The sequence below is a fragment of the Bos mutus genome, chromosome 18 (assembly GCF_027580195.1).
Source record: "Bos mutus isolate GX-2022 chromosome 18, NWIPB_WYAK_1.1, whole genome shotgun sequence".
NCBI lineage: Eukaryota > Metazoa > Chordata > Mammalia > Artiodactyla > Bovidae > Bos > Bos mutus.
Window position 1 is genome coordinate 1,053,867 of NC_091634.1, and position 23,409 is coordinate 1,077,275.

Consider the following 23,409-nt stretch of genomic DNA (forward strand, 5'->3'; position numbering starts at 1 on the left):
GCTCAGACTGTGATCATGCGGTCACTGTCCTAGTAGGAAACAGCATTTAGTAAGTTGCTCTTCTCTTCAGATGTCTCGTTGTTTGTTTTTTTTTTAAATTGTATCTGTCCCAATCCATTTGAAACTAGTTTAGGTCGCCTGCCCACGCCCTCGGTGGCACTTTCGGCAGGGCTCATGCATAGCGCCCTGCTTTTGCTGCAGACACCTCAGAAGAGATACCTGGGTGTTTGGTTTTTTGGCATCTTACTGTTTATAACTTGTCCTAACTTCACATGTACACAGTTATTTTTAGTCCCCTATAGCTTCTTTGTGGGCTTCCCTGATGGCTCAGTGGGTAAGGAATCTGCTTGCAATTCAGGAGACAGCAGAAGACTCAGGTTGGAACCCTGGGTGGGGAAGATCTTCTGGAGAAATAAATGGCAACCCACTCCAGTATTCTATCTGGAGAATTCCATGGACAGAGGAGCCTGATGGGCCACAGTCCATGGGGTCACAAGAGTCAGACATGGCTGAAGCAACTGAGCTCTCACACACATGATATCCTGGGAGCCCGCTCAACTTAGTAGAAGGAAAGCCCAGAGACAAAGAGGGCCCCTAGACAACCACCGTTATTGTTGGATCCTGAGGGCTACAGGCAAATGCCATGAAGGGACTTCACTGGTGCACTGGAATGTCACTCGTCACAAGCGAGAACAAGAAGGGAAGCTAGTTCCGGGAGCCACGGCCTCATCACGCTGGTGTACCCTGAATGAGGGTGTACCCTGAGTGGCGTGCCTGAGCTCAGTCATCACTTGAGCGGGGTGCTCACAGACTGTGGGGATGGTGAAGCAGCAGAACGCAAAGTTTAAAAAATTTACAGTAAGTACGTCCACTTGCTTAGAAACATGCAATGCCTCGTCTCCTTGGTTGGAGTCTCTGTAGGCCCTTTGCCCGCTTCAGTCTCCAGGCCTCTGGGCCATTGGCTCCCAGAAGGAGTGGATTCCTCTTCCCGGCAGAGAAGGCAATGGCACCCCACTCCAGTGCTCTTGCCTGGAAAATCCCATGGACGGAGGAGCCTGGTAGGCTGCAGTCCATGGGGTCGCTCAGAGTCGGACACAACTGAGCGACTTCCCTTTCACTTTTCACTTTCATGCACTGGAGAAGGAAATGGCACCCCACTCCAGTGCTCTTGCCTGGAAAATCCCATGGACAGAGGAGCCTGGTGGGCTGCCGTCTATGGGGTCGCACAGAGTCGGACACGACTGAAGCGATTTAGCAGCAGCCCCTTCACGGACGGAAGCAGGACTACATTACCCAGAAGGCTATGCTCTACGGGGGCTGGGAGGGACGCGAGGATAATATCACAGAAGGGGGCGTTGCCGGCCCGCGTTTTCTGGGGCAGGACTTCCTGCGTCGCCAGGGAGGCTGTTGGTTGTTGATGGGGAGGTTTTGTCTGTCTTTGGTGACTGTTTCCCGGGCTTTGGGGACGGAGCGGCGAGGACAGCAAGGCAGGCCCACGTACGCCTCTGTGCGACCTGGCGGAGGCTCAGCTAAGCCGTCTGGACCCGCCGCTCGCCGGCGTCGTCGCGGGATCCTGCACTCCCCGCGGTGCCATGGCGGCGCTCTTGACCCCGGCGCAGGTGAGTGGACGACGCGCACCCGTTCGGACCTACCCACTGCGGTGCTGGACGGCGGTGTCCTGTGTCTCGTCGCCTTGTCCTCTGCAGGACACTGTCTCGGAGCCTCGGGAGAGGGTCGCTTGTGCTCCGTGTGGGAGCCCAGGTTAGGGCCTCCGTACGGTGGATCCTATTTCTGTCAGTCACTGGGACGCCGAGTAAAAGGGAGAGAGGTGCCTTCTAGAATTCCTCCCTCCAAGCCCACTCCAGTGGCGTGGAAGGACCCGCAGGGCGGAGCGCAGGCCGCACAGTCCCGAGACTTTTCTGCGTGATGAGGCCGCGCCCCTTCCCGAGTCTAGGACCTTGAGTAACTTTCGTTGCTGCCCTTGACTTTTTTTTTTTGGCTGAGTCGTGAGGCATGTGAGATCCTAGTTCCTCGAGCAGGGATCGAACTGGTGTCCCCTGAATAGGGGATTATTAACCACTGGCCCGCCAGGATAGTTCCTGTGCTTGGCTTTTATATTAAAGTTCCTCCACCTGGGATTAGGGAACTAGAAAAGGCACGTGGATGACATGTATTACCAAGTGCCCAGCATGGTCCAGGGAGCATCACTCTGGCTCTCTTTTCATGGAGGTGCCTCCTGAGCCCGTGTTGATGGCAGAGGCTCATCCCTGGGGGAATCTGATCCTTGGCTTCCCTGTCCTGTATCCTCTATAAAGATAAGGGCTGGGCTGCGGAAAAGGCAGCAGTAGCCTGCAGCAGTTAGGGGATTGCTGCTCTGCTAGGACAGAAAAGGTGTCAGGACCAGCTGGGAGCCCAAAAGGCCAAGGAATTTACCTTTAAGCTTCCCGGGTGGCTCTAGAATCTGCTTGCTAGTGCAGGAGATGTAAGGGATGTAGGTTCAATCCTCAGGTTGGGAAGATCCCTTGGAAGAGGGCATGGCAACCCACTCTAGTATTCTGGCCTAGAGAATCCCATGGACAGAAGAGCCTGGCAGGCTACAGTCCACAGGGTCTCACAGAGTCGCTCTAAGCCTGACATAGGACACACACACTTCAGAAGTGGCAGTTGGGTTTTGGTTGGTTTACAGCCAGAGTGAGTCCTTTCAAATGGTCAGGTATGATGGTGTACAGGAATGTGGGGTTCCTTTGGACATAAAAGCACATGAGGTCCTGGGTAACTGCATAGCCATTGCCCTGAGTGCCCGCTTCACAGCCCTGATCACTGTCAGGACTCGTCCTATTTGTTAATTTCCCATCCACTTGGTTCCCTTCTTTACTTTATTTCAGACTCACTCCCGTCGGCTGTCCTGAGAGAGGCTCTCCCTGGTGCCCAATCACAAGCAGGCGGTCACCTTCTCAACCTTCCGGCTCGGTTTCCTTGAGTTTGGAGCCCTTTGGTCCCTCTGACATTGTTGTTCATTTACTTAGTTGTTCATTTAACATCTGTTTCCAGCCCTAGAACTCGAGTGCCTGTAGTGCTCTCTGCCAAGACCTGGAATGGCCCAGGCGTATAAACGCTGCTCAGGAAATGGTGGAATGAACGAGCCTCCCACTCAGGTGCTCTCAGCACAGCTACGATACGTACAGTCTCTGCCCTGGCCCACACGGCTCTACTGGATGTGCCCTGTGGGCCCCTCCACGCGTCTCCCCCTTCCCTACTTCCCTTGCTCACTGCACTCATTTCTGCCTGGTGTGCAGCTTTTGCCCTTGCGTTTCCCCTTGTCTGGGGCCCTGGTCCCGGATCTCTCCCCTCTCCCTGTGCCTCGTGTCTCCTCTTAGGATAGTCCTTTCCTGGCCATTTTCCTTCTGGCTGAGGTACCCCTGGCTCCCACCTGCCCATCTTCTGGTAACTCTCTGCTTTCTTTTGCTGGATGGATGTTCAGTTCCCAGTTCTGTTCCTTTTTTTTTTTTTTTTTACCATGCAACGTGGCTTGTGGGATCTTAGTTCCGCAACCAACAATCGAACCCTGGGCTTTGGCAGTGAAAGCATGGAGTCCTAACCACTGGGCCACCAGGGCATTTCCCTACTTCTGTAACTTAAATCTGAGGTTATGGGTGCCTTTCTAGGGCTCCCTGGACCTAGAGATCTGGCTGAGACAGGGAGGTGATGATAACCTTTCCCTCGAGGGCTGTGGGGGGATTAGTAAAGTCACAAAGGACGTGGAGCACTTCACTGTGCCGGTCCTCCCGCATCTGTTATTATCTCTTTAGTTCTCAGAATCACGGCACAGTGGGAATGAGCATAGTGTTGATGGTGACACTGATGCTTGGAGAAATGAAAAGATGTTGTGCCTACGGTCACACTGCCAGCGTCAGACTTCAGACTCTTCATTTGAACCCTGGATCTCTGGCCCAGAGCAAGGGATCTGCAGTCACTTGAACGTCAGCGTGTGAAGCCCTCCGCCTGGGCAGGCGCTCAGACAGGGTGAGGGCAGCTCCGGTGCTGTCGCTGCTGTGGCCATTGTTGGAGTTACGTCTCGAGCATTTTTCCCAGAGCACTTCCCTCTGCCCCCAGACCTCGTGGAACACCACTGTCTGTGTCCTCTCCCGTGGCCTCCTGCACCTGAGGCTTTCCTCTCAGCCACAACTGCTTTATGTCCCAAGGCTGCATCTGCTTCCCCCTGAACCCAGCACAGAACTTGGCCATCAGAGGCCTCGTGATTCAGGCCTGGGTCTCTGCACCTTCGCCAGCACCACGGTGACAGGCCTGATCCCACCCAAGTGCACATCACCAGTGCTGCTGTGTTTGACTCTCCAGGTGGTGGTGACCTTCAAGGATGTGGCCGTGACCTTTACCCCGGAGGAGTGGGGACAACTTGACCTAGACCAGAGGACCTTGTTCCGGGAGGTGATGCTGGAGACCTGCGGGCTCCTGGTCTCCCTGGGTACGTGCTCAGCTCTTAGACCTGTGGGGACCCCAGGCTCCTCCTGGTTTCTGGCTGATCAGAAGGTCACAGGAGTCACCTTTCCTGCTCCCCACGGGCCCTGCAGTTTGCTGGCCCCTCCTCCTCCTGCCTGATCTGTGTATGTAGCAGGGATCAGAGGGATAGAAGCAGTGTCCCTCTGAACACCAGCCCTCGTCCCAGTGCTCAGCACCCTCAGGCTCAGTCTGAGGTCAGTCCCTGTTCTTGACTCCTCTGCTGGGAAACTGATTGCCCCAACCTGGTGGGGTCACACGTCCCCACAGTTAGCAGGGCTGTTCTCTGAACAGAAGGTGAGTCAGGCAGGCCCTCCATAGCGTTTGACATCACTGCCACCCGGGACTTGAGAACTATTGATGCCTCGATGTGACCCTGAGCAGTTTTGTTTCTTTTGGTTTAAGGTTGGGCTTAGGCATCCTTGGGTGGTTCTGAAGCACAGGGTGACTTAGAGGAATCATCAAAGACGTTCCAGAAGGAGCGTCCCCTTCCCAGGGTCCTGTCCTGTGCCCCTGCGTGGGGCCGGCTTCCAGTGATGACGTTCAAGGGCACAGGTGTTGTGCAGACAGACAACCCCACCCTCTACGGCAGTGGCAGCCCTGGAGTGGTGTGTGCGCCCTTGGTTCCAGGTCACAGATCAACACTTTATTTACTTTGGGAGCAGCTACATTCGTGGTCTTCCTTTTCCTGTCACAGAGTCCCAGACAGGGTGGAGGTTTTCATTCTTCTCATCAAACACCTGTATCCTGTTTCTTGCTCCATCCACAGGGCATCCAATTCCCAAACCAGAGCTGATCCACCTGCTGGAGCACGGGCAGAAGCTGTGGACAGGAACCAGAGGCCTCCCGCATAGCACCAGCCCAGGTAGGAACTGGTAGCTGCTGGCCAGTTTGGCTCATGGCAGCCTTCAGAACGTGCGGGGACCGGTGCCTCTGAGCTGCCATGTGAAGCCCTTCATGGGGTCTGGAGGTTTCTCTCACATTGAGGTTTAGTGTGCGTCAGCTGGCCAGCTTGGGACCACACCATTGTTTAGAGATCCAGACACCGCCTCCTCCTTATTTTTTTCTTCCTTAATTTTCTCTATTAAATTGAGTACAGTTGATTTCCAGTGTTGTGCTAGTTATGCTGTACAGCAAAGTGACTCAGTTACACACATCTGTATATTCTTTCTTTATATTCTTTTCCACTATGGTTTATCCCAGAACATCCGATATAGTTCGCGGTGTTACAGTAGGGCTTGTTGCTTATCCATCCTATATGTAATAGTTTGCATCTGCTGATCCCAAACTCCCAGTCTTCCCCCTCATCACTGCCCCACTTGGCAACAACAAGTCTGTTCTCCACGTCTGTGAATCTTTCTGTTTCATAGACAAGTTCTTTTGTGTCGTATAGTTAGATTTCACATATAAGCGATACCATACGGCATTTGTTTTTCTCTGTCTGACTTATTTCACTAAAGCATAATATCAACACGGTTCCATCTGTGTTCCTGCAAATGGCATAATTTCATCCTTTTTACGGCTGAGTAATATTCCGCTGTATTTAAGCAGCACGTCTTCATCCATTCATCAGCCGATGGACATCAGGCTGCTTCCGTGTCTTGGCTGTTGTGAGCAGTGCCGCTGTGAACACAGGGGGTGTGTCTGACAGCCTGCGGTGAGCGGTGGACACGGGGGTGTGTCTGACAGCCTGCAGCGAGCGATGTCACATTCACGACCTCCAAAGATTTAGCTTCAGGACCAGGGACCAGGCTTGATCACTCAAAAGCTTTTGTGTAGCAGAATTTTATTAAAATGAAAAACTGACAGAGAAAGCTTCTGACGTAGAGATATCAGAAGCAGGACAGTGAGTGCCCCTCTTGCCAGTCTTAGCAAGAGAGCTATATACTTTTTAATTGGTTATTACAGTGAATCAAAAGAATGTCTCATCTCATTCAAAATTGGTGGAGAAATCAAAAGCTTTTCAGACAAGCAAAAGTTAGAATTCAGTGCCACCAAACCAGCTTTACAACAAATACTAAAGGGACTTATATAGTAAGAAATACAAGAGAAGAAAAAGATCTGCAAAAGAATGTCTCAAGGTTGTAAAGATCTTACTAGACCTGCTCCCACAATTTGCATTTTAAGATGACAGGATTCAGATCAGATCAGATCAGTCGCTTGGTTGTGTCCAACTCTTTGCGACCCCATGAATCGCAGCACGCCAGGCCTCCCTGTCCATCACCAACTCCCGGAGTTCACAGAGACTCACGTCCATTGAGTCAGTGATGCCATCCAGCCATCTCATCCTTTGTCGTCCCCTTCTCCTCCTGCCCCCATCCCTCCCAGGATCAGAGTCTTTTCTAATGAGTCAACTCTTCACATGAGGTGGCCAAACTACTGGAGTTTCAGCTTCAGCATCATTCCTTCCAAAGAAATCCCAGGGTTGATCTCCTTCAGAATGGACTGGTTGGATCTCCTTGCAGTCCAAGGGACTCTCAAGAGTCTTCTCCAACACCACAGTTCAAAAGCATCAATTCTTCGGTGCTCAGCTTTCTTCACAGTCCAACTCTCACATCCATACATGACCACAGGAAAAACCATAGCCTTGACTAGACGAACCTTTGTTGGCAAAGTAATGTCTCTGCTTTTGAATATGCTATCTAGGTTAGTCATAACTTTCCTTCCAAGGACTAAGTGTCTTTTAATTTCATGGCTGCAGTCACCATCTGTAGTGATTTTGGAGCCCCAAAAAATAAAGTCTGACACTGTTTCCACTGTTTCCCCATCTATTTCCCATGAAGTGATGGGACCGGATACCATGATCTTCATTTTCTGAATGTTGAGCTGTAAGCCAACTTTTTTACTCTCCACTTTCCCATTCATCAAGAGTCTTTTTAGTTCCTCTTCACTTTCTGCCATAAGAGTGGTGTCATCTGCATATCTGAGGTTATTGATATTTCTCCCGGCAATCTTGATTCCAGCTTGTGCTTCTTCCAGCCCAGCGTTTCTCATGATGTACTCTGCATATAAGTTAAATAAGCAGGGTGACAATATACAGCCTTGACATACTCCTTTTCCTATTTGGAACCAGTCTGTTGTTCCATGTCCAGTTCTAACTGTTGTTTCCTGACCTGCATACAAATTTCTCAAGAGGCAGATCAGGTGGTCTGATATTCCCATCTCTTTCAGAATTTTCCACAGTTTATTGTGATCCACACAGTCAAAGGCTTTGGCATAGTCAATAAAGCAGAAATAGATGTTTTTCTGGAACTCTCTTGCTTTTTCTGTGATCCAGCGAATGTTGGCAATTTGGTCTCTGGTTCCTCTGCCTTTTCTAAAACCATCTTGAACATCAGGAAGTTCACGGTTCACATATTGCTGAAGTCTGGCTCGGAGAATTTTGAGCATTACTTTACTAGCGTGTGAGATGAGTGCATTATGCGGTAGTTTGAGCATTCTTTGGCATTGCCTTTCTTTGGGATTGGAATGAAAACTGACCTTTTGCAGTCCTGTGGCCACTGCTGAGTTTTCCAAATTTGCTGGCATATTGAGTACAGCACTTTCACAGCATCATCTTTCAGGATTTGAAGTAGCTCCACTGGAATTCCATCACCTCCACTAGCTTTGTTCGTAGTGATGCTTTCTAAGGCCCACTTGACTTCCCATTCCAGGATGTCTGGCTCTACGTCAGTGATCACACCATCGTGATTATCTGGGTCGTGAAGATCTTTTTTGTACAGTTCTTCTGTGTATTCTTGTCATCTCTTCTTAATATCTTCTGCTTCTGTTAGGATTAGACTAACAATAGACTAACAATAGAACTAATGACAGGATTAGAACTAACAATAGAAAGATCTTTAGTTCAGTTCAGTCACTCAGTCGTCTCTGACTCTTTTCGACCCCATGAATCGCAGCACGCCAGGCCTCCCTGTCCATCACCAACTCCCGGAGTTCACTCACACTCATGTCCATCGAGTCAGTAATGTCATCCAGCCGTCTCATCCTCTGTCGTCCCCTTCTCCTCCTGCCCCCAACCCCTCCCAGCATCAGGGTCTTTTCCAATGAGTCAGCTCTTCGCATGAGGTGGCCACAGTATTGGAGTTTCAGCTTTAGCATCATTCCTTCCAAAGAACACCCAGGGCTGATCTCCTTTAGAATGGACTGGTTGGATCTCCTTGCAGTCCAAGGGAGTCTCAAGAGTCTTCTCCAACACCACAGTTCAAAAGCATCAATTCTTCGGTGCTCAGCTTTCTTCACAGCCCAACTCTCACATCCATACATGACCACTGGAAAACCATAGCCTTGACTAGACAGACCTTTGTTGGCAAAGTAATGTCTCTGCTTTTGAATATGCTATCTAGGTTGGTCATAAATTTTCTTCCAAGGAGTAAGCATCTTTTAATTTCATGGCTGCAGTCAGCATCTGCAGTGATTTTGGAGCCCCCAAAAATAAAGTCTGACACTGTTTCCACTGTTTCCCCATCTATTTCCCATGAAGTGTTGGGACCAGATGCCAAGATCTTCACTTTCTGAATGTTGAGCTTTAAGCCAACTTTTTCACTCTCCTTTTTCACTTTCATCAAGAGGCTTTTTAGTTCCTCTTCACTTTGTGCCATAATCCATAATATACATTTTAAGATAACAGGATTAGTCAGAAGGTTTTCAAGAAGGAGAAACTCTCCTCAAGCAGAATACATTGTTGTTATACAATCCTTAGTACAGAGTTGAAGCTGAGTTGTTTAGTTGTGTTAAAGAAAAACGTTTTATATGACTAAGACTAAGGAATGTAGAAAAGAAAAGTTTGTTCTTTCTCCTCCTTGAGAACTCCACACCCCTATCTCCTCCTCAGGTACCCCAGAGTTCTTATCAGCCTACCTAAAAATTGACTCTCTCATGTCTTTTCAAACTAGAGTTTTGTCTGGATATGTGCCCAGGAAGAGGATTTCAGCTTCACTTTTTTTTTTTTTTCAGCTTTACTTTTTAATGTACATATAAACTGAAGTATCCTTTACTGCACCTAAAATTTAGAATATTTCCAGGACTGTGGCAGGTTCTGTTGCCCCATCCTTGTCAGTAGCTGCTCCTATAGCGGTCCCCACTGTTGACACTGTCATTGTGGATAGATTTTCTTTTTTTTTTTCTTTCTTCTTTTTTTTTTTTCTTTGGTGCATGGGCCGGGAACGTGGATAGATTTTCTTTGTTTCTTTCTGAGGATGGGAGTGGGTGCCTTGAACAGCAGTTTCGTTTCTCGAGGCTGGGTGTCACCAAGGTTGGTTTCTTCTGAGGCTTCTTTGTTTGGCATGTAGAACAAGATGGCTTGTCCTGGATGGTGGAGTTGCTGTTATCCTAACTGCCCCCTAAAGCAATGAGGATACTGACATTAGACTGCTTCAGAGAATCAGAGCCAAAAGAGATATGTGTCCATTGAGATCTATTCTATTGATCTGGCTTCATATGATTGTAAGAGCTAAGAGATTTTGAAATCTGCAGGGCAGACCAGAAAGCTGGGAGAGTAGATGCTTGCAGCCTTAAGTCTGGAGGCAGAATTCCTTCCCTCCTAGGGCATCTCAGTCTTTTCTCTCTCTCTCTTTTTTTAAAAGAATTTATGTATTTTTAATTGGAGGATAATTGCTTTACAATGTTGTGTTGGCTTCTGCCATACATTAACATGTATCAGCCATTGGCACACATACCTCTCCTCCCTCTTGGCCTTCCCTCCTACCTCCCGCCCCTGTCTTTGCTCTTCAGTTCAGTTCAGTTCAGTCACTCAGTCGTGTCCGACTCTTTGCAACCCCATGAATCGCAGCACGCCAGGCCTCCCTGTCCATCACCAATTCCTGGAGTTCACTCAGACTCAAGTCCATCGAGTCAGTGATGCCATCCAGCCATCTCATCCTCTGTCTTCCCCTTCTCCTCCTGCCCCCAATCCCTCCCACCATCAGAGTCTTTTCCAATGAGTCAGCTCTTCGCATGAGGTGGCCAAAGTACTGGAGTTTCAGCTTCAGCATCATTCCCTCCAAAGAAATCCCAGGGCTGATCTCCTTCAGAATGGACTGGTTGGATCTCCTTGCAGTCCAAGGGATTCTCAAGAGTCTTCTCCAACACCACAGTTCAAAAGCATCAATTCTTCAGCGCTCAGCCTTCTTCACAGTCCAACTCTCACATCCATACATGACCACTGGAAAACCATAGCCTTGACTAGACAGACCTTTGTTGGCAAAGTAATGTCTCTGCTTTTGAATATGCTATCTAGGTTGGTCATAACTTTTCTTCCAAGGAGTAAGCATCTTTTAATTTCATCGCTGCAATCACCATCTGCAGTGATTTTGGAGCCCCAAAAAATAAAGTCTGACAGTGTTTCCACTGTTTCCCCATCTATTTCCCATGAAGTGATGGGACCAGATGCCATGATCTTCATTTTCTGAATGTTGAGCTTGAAGCCAACTTTTTCACTCTCTACTTTCCCATTCATCAAGAGGCTTTTTAGTTCCTCTTCACTTTCTGCCATAAGGGTGGTGTCATCTGCATATCTGAGGTTATTGATATTTCTCCCGGCAATCTTTTTTTTTTTCTCCCGGCAATCTTGATTCCAGCTTGTGTTTCTTCCAGTCCAGCGTTTCTCATGATGTACTCTGCATATAAGTTAAATAAGCAGGGTGACAATATCCAGCCTTGACGTACTCCTTTTCCTATTTGGAACCAGTCTGTTGTTCCATGTCCAGTTCTAACTGTTGCTCCCTGACCTGCATACAAATTTCTCAAGAGGCAGGTCAGGGGGTCTGGTATTCCCATCTCTTTCAGAATTTTCCACAGTTTATTGTGATCCACACAGTCAAAGGCTTTGGCATAGTCAATAAAGCAGAAATAGATGTTTTTCTGGAACTCTTGCTTTTTCCATGATCCAGCGGATGTTGGCAATTTGATCTCTGGTTCCTCTGCCTTTTCTAAAACTAGCTTGAACATCAGGAAGTTCATGGTTCACGTATTGCTGAAGTCTGGCTTGGAGAATTTTGAGCATTACTTTACTAGCATGTGAGATGAGTGCAATTGTATGGTAGTTTGAGCATTCTTTGGCATTGCCTGTCTTTGGGATTGGAAGGCTACTAATTAATGGATTTGGCCCAACATATGAAGGGGAACCTGCTTTTCTCAAAGTCTGAGAATTTCACTGTCAGTAGTACCTAAAAAGTACCTTCACAGCAGCATGCCAAATGGTATTCGGACAAAGAGCTCGGCACAACCATCAGGCCAACTTGAAGTACAAAGTTAACCACCGAAAACACTCATACGGCGCCAAGAAGTGTGCCAAGAGCTTTGCAGGCATTTTCTCATTTAACCCTCACGACAGCTGGAGAAACAGTCTTCTCGTCTCTCAGGTGAGAAAATCGTAAGTCAGAGAAGAGAGAAGGGACTTCCCTGGCGGGCCAGTGGCGAGAGCTGTGTGCTTCCACTGCACGCGGCAAGGCCTTGATCCCTGGTCAGGGAACTAACGTCCCACAAACCACACCTGGACCCGAGGCGTTCTGACTCCGGAGCCCTTCCTGCTGACACCACATTAATGCCCCTTAGCAGTGGAAAATTGGGTTTCCTACCATTTGGCCTGGTGTGTCCCTCTGCCCCTTCTGAGATTTTCACTGTCTCCTTCCTGTAACCGCCCCTGTAGTGTTGCCTTCATCAGGCTTCTCTTGCTGTTTTCTTTTTCTAACTCTTTTTTTCCTTTTGGTGACATCACAAAGGCTTGTGGGATCTCCAGAGATTGAACCCAGTCCTCAGCAGTGAGGACATGGAGCCGTAATCACTGGGCCGCCAGGGAATTCTTTCTCTTTTTTTTAGGCACTGTTTTCAGTGTTCTGTGTATCAACCACTTGTTTTAGTTCTTGTTAACTCAATAAATTGTGTCTGACTCTTTGTGACCCCATGGACTGTAGCCCGCTGGGCTCCTCTGTCCGTGGGATTCTCCAGGCAAGAATACTGGAGTGGGTTTCCATTTCCTTCTCCAGGGGATCTTCCTGACCCAGGGATCGAACCCATTTCTCTTGCATTAGCAGATGGATTCTTTACCACTGAGCCATCAGGGAAGCATCAGCTACTTAGACAACACTTATTACCTCCCGGGTCATCTTCTTGGCACCTGTTTTTAAAAATCGGAGTAGAGTTGATTTACACCGTCGTGGTAGTTTCAGATGTACAGCAAAGTGAGTGAGTTATACACACGTATATGTGCTTTTTCAGATTCTCTTCCTGTATTGGGTATTGCAAGATATTGAGTATAATCCCTGTGTTATACAGGAGGTCTTTGTTGTTTATCTATTTCATATATAGTAGTGCGTATCAAGTAATCCCAGACTCCTATATATCCTTCCCTCCTCACCCTTTCCCCTTTGGTAACCATAGTTGTTTTCTGTCTGTGGGTCTGTTTCTGTTTTGTAAATAAGTTGAATTTTATCTTTTGGGGTTTTTTTTAGGTTCCACATATAAGTGATATGATATTTATCTTTCTGTGTCTGACTTACTTCACTTAGTATGATCGTCTCTACGTTCATCCATGTTGCTGTAAATGCTTTCATTCTTTTTTTATGGCTGAGTAACATTCCATTTTCTTATAATTCTTAAGCAGTTTCTAGGGGTGAATCTACTCACACTTACTCTTCTATTTCAACCCAGTACCCATCCTTCTTTCTGGCAACTCCCATGTCTGCGTTAGGACCCAGCTTACAGGCTTCCCAGGTGGCACAGTGGTAAAGACTCTGCCTGCCAGTATAGGAGACACAGGAGATGTAGGTTCGACCCCTGAGTCAGGAAGACCCCCTGGAGAAGGAAATGGCAACTCACTTCAGTATTCTTGCCTGGGAAATCCCATGGACAGAGGAGCTTGGTGGGCTACAGTCCATGGGGGTCATAAAGAGTCAGCCATGACCAAGCACGCACGCCCGCATGCACGCGCGCACACACACACACACACCATGTCTCAGGGAAGATGGGCTATTTCTTCCCAGCGTCGCAAGGTGGCATATTTCTGCACTCTCACAGAACCAAGGCGTCAATCCTCGGGGCACATGCTCTCCAGACAGTGTTATTGAAACTGGTCCTCCCTCCCTTGCTCCAGGTCCTCTGTCTCCCAGCCCAGCTTGCCCTTGGCCCACCCCTTTTGTGCTGTCAGGTACAAGGATCGTAAAAGGCAATTGGAAATCTAGGTTATGTTGGCGTAAAGCTACAGCGGGTGTCAGGGGTGCTGCTCTCATTCTCGTTTGTCCACTGAAGTGTTGCTTTAGTTCCTTCCCTGTTGCAGCACTAAAATCCGCCTTCATGTATCGGCTTCTTTCCAGGTGACAGACCAAAATGTCAGACCAGAGACTCAAGCAGTTCTCAGCCAGTTTTATCTGAGGAAGCCTTGCTCCAGGGAAGCCTGACTCTGGGATCTTCCTGGGACTCCAGGTTGGGGCGAGCCGGGGCTCCACAAGGGCTCTTGGAAACGCGGAGAGTTCCAGAGACGCCAGAGATGGATGCTGGCAAGGAGGCCCATCCGGGGAAGGTGAGCCTTGAGGATGACGGTTTAGGGGCAGGTGATGGTCTGCACTTAGGGGCGTTCCAGAAGAGCGTCTCTCAGGGGGATGTTCTCCATGAACGTGACCCGCAGCGACCTGGAAAAGGCCCCCCCAGCCATCACCTCTACAAGTGCAAGCAGTGCGGGAAGGCTTTCAACAGGAAATGGTACCTCGTGCGCCACCAGCGGATTCACACGGGCATGAAGCCCTATGAGTGCAACGCGTGTGGGAAAGCCTTCAGCCAGAGCTCCACGCTGATCCGCCACTACCTCATCCACACCGGGGAGAAGCCATTCCAGTGCGCCGAGTGCGGCAAGGCCTTCAAGCGCAGGTCCTACCTCCGGCAGCACCAGCCGGCGCACACCGGGGAGAAGCCCTACACGTGCAGCCAGTGCCGCAAGGCCTTCACCCACCGCTCCACCTTCATCCGCCACCATCGGACCCACTCCGGCGAAAAACCCTTCGAGTGCAAGGACTGTGAGAAGGCGTTCAGCAGCCGAGCGCACCTCATCCAGCACTACGTCATCCACACTGGGGAGAAGCCCTACGAGTGCGCGGAGTGCGCCAAGGCCTTCCGCTGCAGCTCGGAGCTGCAGCAGCACCAGCGCGTCCACACCGGCGAGAAGCCCTACAGCTGCACCCAGTGCGGCAAGGCCTTCCACCGGAGCACCTACCTCCTGCAGCACTCGGTCATCCATACGCCGGAGACGCCGTTCAAGTGCGCCCAGTGCGGCAAGGCCTTCAAGCGCAGGTCACACCTCCTGCAGCACCGGAGGGTCCACACTTGAGAAGGCGGCCTTCACCCGCCGCTCGCCCGTGGTCTCTAAGGACGAGGTCCAGGCTGGAGGGAAAAGTTCTTCCCAGCAGAGAACGCCGGAGAAGGCTTTTTGGTCCCCTCTTCAAACCCACAGGCGGTCACGTGGGAGAGACGCCTGTGAACGCAGTAAATATCCGGGGCCTTCAGCCCCCGTCATGGGAGGATTCAGGCTGTAGAGAAACTCAGCGAGAAGCCTGGGCACCCGTGGGTCCCCCTCTGTCACCTTCAGGGCACACACCAGGAAGAGACAGCCTGCAGATAACCTGAGCCAAAGAGAAGGGTCTCCTTCCACCTGAGGTGGTGTAGTGAAGAGGCACCACGCGATCATTGCCTTGAGAAAACCTTCTGTGTCAGGTCATCCACCACTCGTGACGCTAGAGCCACGTCAGAACCTCACAGAGCTCGGGCTTTTCCTGTGAGGAAGCATAGAGGGGACAAACTCAGGGGCGTTTTCAGGTACAGCAACCTCCAGCCCTGGGGCTCCCTTGGGTTTGCACTTAAGAGGCAATCTCAGCATTATGTTGAAAAGGAAAATAACAAGGCAACTCCCATGTGGTCCAGGGGTTGCGATTCTGTGCTCTCACTGCTCAGGGCGTGGATTCAATCCCTGGTCAGGGAACTAAGATTCTGCAAGCCCCACAGTGTGGCCAAAAAGAAAAATAGCAAGGAGGTGGAGGGGATGAAAAGGAAGACTATAAACATGAAAAGTGGAAATGTTCGTCACTTAGTCATGTCAGACTCTTTGTGCCCTCATGGGCTTCTCTGTCCATAGAATTCTCCAGACAAGAATACTAGAGTAGGTGGCCATTCCCTTCTCCAAGGGACCTTCCTGACCCAGGGATTGAACCCAGATCTCCTGCATTGCAGGCAGATTCTTTCCCATCTGAGCCACCAGGGAGTCACAAACAAACAACAAAACTGCCTTTGCAAGTTCTTTCAGACTTTCCTGCCAAGGCTGCTGCTGTTTTTGGTCAGTTCTGTTTTTGAGGGGCAGTACTTGGGAGAGAAAAAGGTTGCAGCCCTTTATTTTTATATGTTCACTGCTGTCCCCAGCCATTAGGCACTTAAGTATTTGTGAGAAATATGAAGGCTTGAGTCATGAGCTACTTGAACTAGTAAGAAATTGGAATACTAAAAATATCATTCAGTTCAGTTCAGTCGCTCAGTCGTGTCCGACTCTTTGCGACCCCATGAATCGCAGCACACCAGGCCTCCCTGTCCATCACCAATTCCTGGAGTTCACTCAGACTCACATCCATTGAGTCGGTGATGCCATCCAGCCATCTCATCCTCTGTCGTCCCTTTCTCCTCCTGCCCCCAATCCCTCCCAGCATCAGAGTCTTTTCCAAGGAGTCAACTCTTCACACGAGGTGGCCAAAGTACTGGAGTTTCTGCTTTAGCATCATTCCTTCCAAAGAACACTCAGGACCGATCTTCAGAATGGACTGGTTGGATCTCCTTGCAGTCCAAGGGACTCTCAAGAGTCTTCTCCAACACCACAGTTCAAAAGCATCAATTCTTCAGCGCTCAGCTTTCTTCACAGTCCAACTCTCACATCCATACATGACCACTGGAAAAACCATAGCCTTGACTAGACGAACCTTTGTTGGCAAAGTAATGTCTCTGCTTTTGAATATGCTATCTAGGTTGGTCATAACTTTCCTTCCAAGGAGTAAGTGTCTTTTAATTTCATGGCTGCAGTCACCATCCACAGTGATTTTGGAGCCCCAAAAAATAAAGTCTGACACTGTTTCCACTGTTTCCCCATCTATTTCCCATGAAGTGATGGAATCAGATGCCATGATCTTCATTTTCTGAATGTTGAGCTTTAAGCCAATTTTTCACTCTCTTTCACTTTCATCAAGAGTCTTTTTAGTTCCTCTTCACTTTCTGCCATAAGGGTGGTGTCATCTGCATATCTGAGGTTATTGATATTTCTCCCGGCAGTCTTGATTCCAGCTTGTGCTTCTTCCAGTCCAGCGTTTCTCATGATGTACTCTGCATATAAGTTAAATAAGCAGGGTGACAATATACAGCCTTGACGTACTCCTTTTCCTATTTGGAACCATTCTGTTGTTCCATGTCCAGTCCTAACTGTTGCTTCCTGACCTGCAAAGAGGTTTCTCAAGAGGCAGGTCAGGTGGTCTGGTATTCCCACCTCTTTCAGAATTTTCCACAGTTTATTGTGATCCACACAGTCAAAGGCTTTGGCATAGTCAATAAAGCAGAAATAGATGTTTTTCTGGAACTCTCTTGCTTTTTCTGTGATCCAGCGGATGTTGGCAATTTGGTCTCTGGTTCCTCTGCCTTTTCTAAAACCAGCTTGAATAACTGGAAGTTCACGGTTCACGTGTTGCTGAAGCCTGGCTTGGAGAATTTTGAGCATTACTTTACTAGCGTGTGAGATGAGTGCATTATGCGGTAGTTTGAGCATTCTTTAGCATTGCCTTTCTTTGGGATTGGAATGAAAACGGACCTTTTCCAGTCCTGTGGCCACTGCTGAGTTTTCTAAATTTGCTTGCATATTGAATGCAGCACTTTCACAGCATCATCTTTCAGGATTTGAAGTAGCTCAACTGGAATTCCATCACCTCCACTAGCTTTGTTCGTAGTGATGCTTTCTAAGGCCCACTTGACTTCCCATTCCAGGATGTCTGGCTCTAGGTCAGTGATCACACCATCGTGATTATCTTGGTTGTGATGATCTTGTTTGTACAGTTCTTCTGTGTATTCTTGCCACCTCTTCTTAATATCTTCTGCTTCTGTTAGGTGCATACCATTTCTGTCCTTTATCGAGCCCATCTTTGCATGAAATGTTCCCTTGGTATCTCTAATTTTCTTGAAGAGATCTCTAGTCTTTCCCATTCTGTTGTTTTCCTCTATTTCTTTGCATTGATCACTGAGGAAGGCTTTCTTCTCTCTTCTTGCTATTCTTTGGAACTCTGCATTCAGATGCTTATATCTTTCCTTTTCTCCTTTGCTTTTCGCTTCTCTTCTTTTCACAGCTGTTTGTAAGGCCTCCCCAGACAGCCATTTTGCTTTTTTGCATTTCTTTTCCATGGGGATGGTCCTAATCCCTGTCTCCTGTACAATGTCACAAACCTCAGTCCATAGTTCATCAGGCACTCTATCTATCAGATCTAGTCCCTTAAATCTATTTCTCATTTCCACTGTATAATCATAAGGGATTTGATTTAGGTCATACCTAAATGGTCTAGTGGTTTTCCCTACTTTCTTCAATTTAAGTCTGAATTTGGCAATAAGGAATTCATGATCTGAGCCACAGTCAGCTCCTGGTCTTGTTTTTGCTGATTGTATAGAGCTTCTCCATCTTTGGCTGCAAAGAATATAATCAATCTGATTTCGGTGTTGACCATCTGGTCATGTCAGTGTTTATAATGTATATTTAAGGAGAAAATGGTCCGCATAAGGATCACCACATTAAATCTGCACCCAAAAGGCTTTTGAATTTTTTTTTCTAATAAATATACTTGTTTGTCTGGTTCTAAATGCCCAATACTCTCACTCTTCTTATGTTTTTAAGTTTAAAAATAAGTACATTTATTAACATGCACACATTTTGCAAAAATAGCAACAGCTAGTGTATTTAGGGAAATTCACTCCAAAATTCATCAAACCTCAGTGAAAAGAAGTTGCATGCAAATCAGTTACTCAAGGCTGTTAGTAGACTGCATTTTCAGTCTTCACCAGGGTCTTTTTAAAAATATTTAGCAATGTGGAAAATAAATTGATCCACATCACTTAGGGGCTTTATTTTTATTGGAATATAGTTGATTTTCAATGTTGTGTTTCAGATGTACAGAAAAGTGATTTAATTATTCATATACATACATTCATTCTTTTTCAGATTATTTTTCCTTGCAGGTTATTACAAAATATTGAGTATAGCTCCTTGTACTATACAGTAGGTTGTTCTTGGCTATCTATTTTATATATAGTAGTTTGTGTATCTTAATCCTAATCACACAATTTATCTTCCCTCCCCCAACTCTCTTTAAAAAAAAAAATTGTATTTATTTATTTATTTTTAATTGGCGGATGATTCCTTTACAATATTGTGTCTGTTTCTACCATACATCGGCATGAACTAGCCGTAGGTATACATGTGTCCCCTCCCTCTTGAACCTCTCTCCCGCTTCCTACTGCGTCGCTCTTTCTTGATTCCATTCTCAGGTGGGTTTTTTTTAATCATTCTTTTTTCACTTAGATGCCTAAATCACTGTTCTGGGCACTTGAAAGGCATCATTGAACCAAAAAAGTTGAAAAAAAAAAATCTTGCCCTGCAGAGGTAACATAAACAGCATGATAAACTGTAAAAAACTGGATGGTCATAAGTATTACTGAAGGAAAAAACTGGAGCGGGGTAAGTTGAACCATACACACCAAGCTATGAGGGGATAAGGACAGGTCATAAGTGTATCAAACAAAGTTGGGACATCTTCAGGAAGGTGGCTGTTATACAAAGACTTGGAAGAGAAGGCACAGGCTCTGTGGGTATCAGGAGAAATTTTCTCCACATAGAGGGAATGTCCAGTTCAAGGGTTTTCTGGCTGGAATATATCCTGGAATGTTTGAGGCATATCAGGGAGGTTATGCACCTGAATCAGTGATGAAGAGGGAATAACAGGAGATTATTTCAGAGAGGTTTGGGGTTCTGTTTGCAGGCAAACACTGCATAACACTATGAGGGTCTTGGCTTTGACTCTAAATGAAGTGGGGAGACATTGCAGGATTTGAAACAGAAATGGCTTCATCTGCAACGTCTTTGAAGGGCCACACTGCCTGATGTATTGAATGTGGTTTGTCGGTGTGTTTGTTTTCTTTATTGTCTCTTGACAGCAAGGTGATCGTCCTGTACAGGTGTGACCTTCTGAGGTGAGTACTAGTGTTTTCCTCTTTCTGCTGTTTCAGGCTCTCTAATCCTGGGGAGAGGACCAGACATTTCCAAGTCCCCTCTCTGCAGCTTTCTACGGAGAGTGAAAGAGTTAGTCTCTCAGTCATGTCTGACTCTCTGTGACCCCATGGACTGTAGTCCACCCGGCTCCTCTGTCCATGGGATTCTCCAGGCAAGAACACTGGAGTGGGTAGCCATTCCCTTCTCCAGGGGAATCTTCCTGATCCAGGGATCAAATCCGGGTCTCCTGCACTGCAGGCAGATTCTATACCATCTGAGCCATTCAGTAAAATAAAACACATCTGAGTTAAGATGACTATAAAGGGGAAGGAGTCTCCTTGTCCAGTCTTGTTTGTGTGAAGTTTTTTTTGTTTGTTTGTTTGTTTTTTAATAGAAGTGCCAGGGATGTTAGGTGAGTCCAGATGTAAACATGTAGGTATGTTTATGTGGGTTTCACAGTTGGAACCATGAACTTACTTCTTTGCTCTGGCATTGGATGTGAGTGCTTAAAATTTGTCCTGAAGGTTTTTTTTAATCAGTACTAACTTAAAAATTGAGCCATACAAGGACTACCTTGGCAGTCCAGTGGTTAAGGTTCTACACTTCTACTGCAGGGGGCACAGACAATTTCCAACATCAGTAGACTTCACATTAGGACTAAGATGGATGGTAACATTCTAGCACATATTTCAAGGTGAGAGAAGACAGTTTATGTCTTCCTTTCTAATGCAAATATATATATATACATATATATTTTTTTCTCATGTAGAATTAAGTAGTTCCCATGGAGTACTGCTGAAGGACAGAGAAGATACCAGTTATATTTCTTTAGTCCCTGATCTTAAGAGAAATATAACATCATGTATATGGTATATGTTGTAGAATTTTTTTATAGATTAGATGTTTAAGGAAATCCAGTCTATATTTTGCTTTTAAAAAATGGGTGAATTAGCATCAAGTTATACTTTACGCATCTTTTGAATTGATTATATGATATTTTTTTAAAATTTTTCATATAGCTTCAAACTTAGAAAAGTTGCAAGAATAGCAAAAGACATTCTTGCATAAATTTTACCCAGGTTAAACAAGTATCTGTTCTGCACCTTTTTCTTGATCATTGTCTCCACGTACACACTATTGTGTATTTCTGAGCAATTTGCGTTTAATTTGGAAGTATTTTGCCTACAAGTGAATACTTCAATGTATGTTATACCTAAGAGCACATTTTATGTTAGAGTAGTATCATAATCAAGGAAGTTCAATATTGATAAAATACTAATTAAAAAAAAAAATTTGGGCCATGTTAAATGGCTTGTAGGATCCTAGTTACCCAACCAGGGCTCAGACCTGTGCCCCCTGCAGTGGAGTCACACAGTCCTAACCACTGGACCACCAGGGACTTCCAATACTATTATCTAATCCATAGTCCATATTCAAATGTCATCATTCATCCCAATATTGTCCCTTAGCATTTTTCCTGGTCTGTGACCAAATTCAAAATTGCATGTTACATTTAGTTATCATTACCCTCTGCATTCCTTTAATGAAACAGTTTATCAGTGTTTCACTGAGTTCCTTAGACTTGATTATCTGGACAAATATAGGTCATTTATTTTGTAAAATTTCCTTTTATTTTTCTGATGTTCCCTAATGATTGTATTTCATCTCTGTATTATTTAACAGAGAAACCACAGGAGTGATATGTTATATTTCACAGTACTTCTTATCAGGAGGCATGTGGTGTCCATGCCTCTCAATGTTTATATTCATTTTAGGCACTTATTTAAGTTTGTGTTCTTGACTTTAGAATTACTATTTTCCTTTCCAATAAATATTCAGAAGATATTTTGAAACTTTGTAAATACACTGATCCATATCAATATTTCATCCCTTAGTTTTAGCCACCGCTGATGACTTTGAGATTCCATCAGTTTTCTTATTTATTTATTTGACGGCACTGGGTCTTAGTTGTGACATGCAGCATATGGAATCTAGTTCCTTGACCAGGGGTTGAACCCAGGCACCCTGCACTGGGCGCACAGAGTATTAGCCACTGGATCACCAGAGAAGTCTTCCTTCAATTTTCCATAGTCGTTGGCATTCTACTTTGAAATTCAGCTTCCCAAGTGAGTTGCCCGTTAATCTGTATCAATATCAGTGGATTTTTAAATATTTAAGTCATTATTAAGCAGGTTAAAGTCTAGCACTGTCATTTGGTTTGAAACTTAAAATTTCCCAGAGTTAAGTCCATGGGGTTTCCTTCATGCTGGCTGGTTTGTCTCATTTTCATGTCAATATCATATTTTGTGCACTTAGCTGTGGTACAAAAGATATTAACAGTTTTATCCTGCAAGTTGCCTTTTTCCACAAGGAATCTATTTATATAGATTTATATGGTCTGATGGTGATTGCAGCCATGAAATTAAAAGACGCTTACTCCTTGAAAGGAAAGTTATGACCAACCTAGATAGCATATTCAAAAGCAGAGATATTACTTTGCAATAAACGTCCGTCTAGTCAAGGCTATGGTTTTTCCAGTGGTCACATATAGGTGTGAGAGTTGGACTGTGAAGAAAGCTGAGCGCTGAAGAATTGATGCTTTTGAACTGTGGTGTTGGAGAAGACTCTTGAGAGTCCCTTGGACTGCAAGGAGATCCAACCAGTCCATCCTAAAGGAGATCAGTCCTGGGTGTCCTTTGGAGGGACTGATGCTAAAGCAGAAACTCCAGTACTTTGGCCACCTGATGTGAATAGTTGACTCATTAGAAAAGACCCTGATGCTGGGAGGGATTGGGGGCAGGAGGAGAAGGGGACGACAGAGGATGAGATGGCTGGATGGCATCACTGACTCAGTGCACATGAGTTTGGGTGAACTCCGGGAGTTGGTGATGGACAGGGAGGCTTGGAGTGCTGCGATTCATGGGGTGGCAAAGAGTCGGACACGACTGAGCGACTGAACTGAACTGATATGGTCTGAATTTTCAAACTTAAGTTTTACATTCCGTTCTTGAAACTCTCCCTTCTTTTTTCATGCTTTCGACAGGCATGGCAAGGCTACTTAGAAATACCTGACATGTTTTCTGACTGGTGCACGGGTTTATGCGGTGCACGCATCAATGGAAGTTTGCACAAAGGAACAAAGGCTCAAAGTAACAGCAGTGAGTGAACGTCGGCTTTCCTTGGTTTGGGGACATGATGAAAGGTGAAAGTTGCTCAGTCGTGTCTGACTCTTTGTGACCCCATGGACTATACAGTCCCTGAAATTCTCCAGGCCAGAATACTGGAATGGGTAGCTATTCCCTTCTCCAGGGGATCTTCCCGACCCAGGAATCGAACTGGGGTCTCCTGCATTGCAGGCAGATTCTTTACCACCTGAGCTATGTAGTACTAAATGCTTTTTGCAAAATAATTTTAATAGATAACCTAATGAAGGTTTATGATATTTATTAATTTCTCTAGTGTTACCGACATTAGATAATATCAGACTTACTTAGGTCTCATCAATCTGATTGGTTGCCTTTTCCTTTTCCTAATGAAAAATAAAATAATTTTTTTTTAATGTTCATGTGTTTTGTAATTCTGATCTCAAGTGGCATACGAGAATTTTGTCTTTGAAGATTTTCAGTCTTTTCCTC

At 46.4% G+C, this 23,409-nt stretch overlaps 1 protein-coding gene across 5 annotated transcripts; it reads left to right on the forward strand.

The window, feature by feature from the left end:
- The first annotated feature begins 1,372 nt into the window (after positions 1-1,372).
- Positions 1,373-22,955, forward strand: ZNF550 (zinc finger protein 550). 5 transcript variants are annotated; one of them, XR_011467570.1, is made up of 5 exons: positions 1,373-1,619; positions 4,357-4,483; positions 5,285-5,380; positions 13,824-15,829; positions 22,818-22,955. XR_011467570.1 is itself a non-coding variant. In XM_070386955.1 (5 exons), exons 3-5 carry the CDS (start codon positions 4,450-4,452, stop codon positions 14,828-14,830), a joined length of 1,137 nt encoding a protein of 378 aa, XP_070243056.1. In that variant the 5' UTR covers positions 1,373-1,619; positions 3,810-4,023; positions 4,357-4,449; the 3' UTR covers positions 14,831-19,932. The 5 variants fall into 5 exon arrangements, 2 of the variants coding, with proteins under 2 accessions (XP_070243056.1, XP_070243055.1); XR_011467571.1 differs by having other exon boundaries at positions 13,824-15,315; positions 22,818-22,952; XR_011467569.1 differs by having other exon boundaries at positions 13,824-19,755; positions 22,818-22,945.
- The last annotated feature ends 454 nt before the right edge of the window (positions 22,956-23,409 follow it).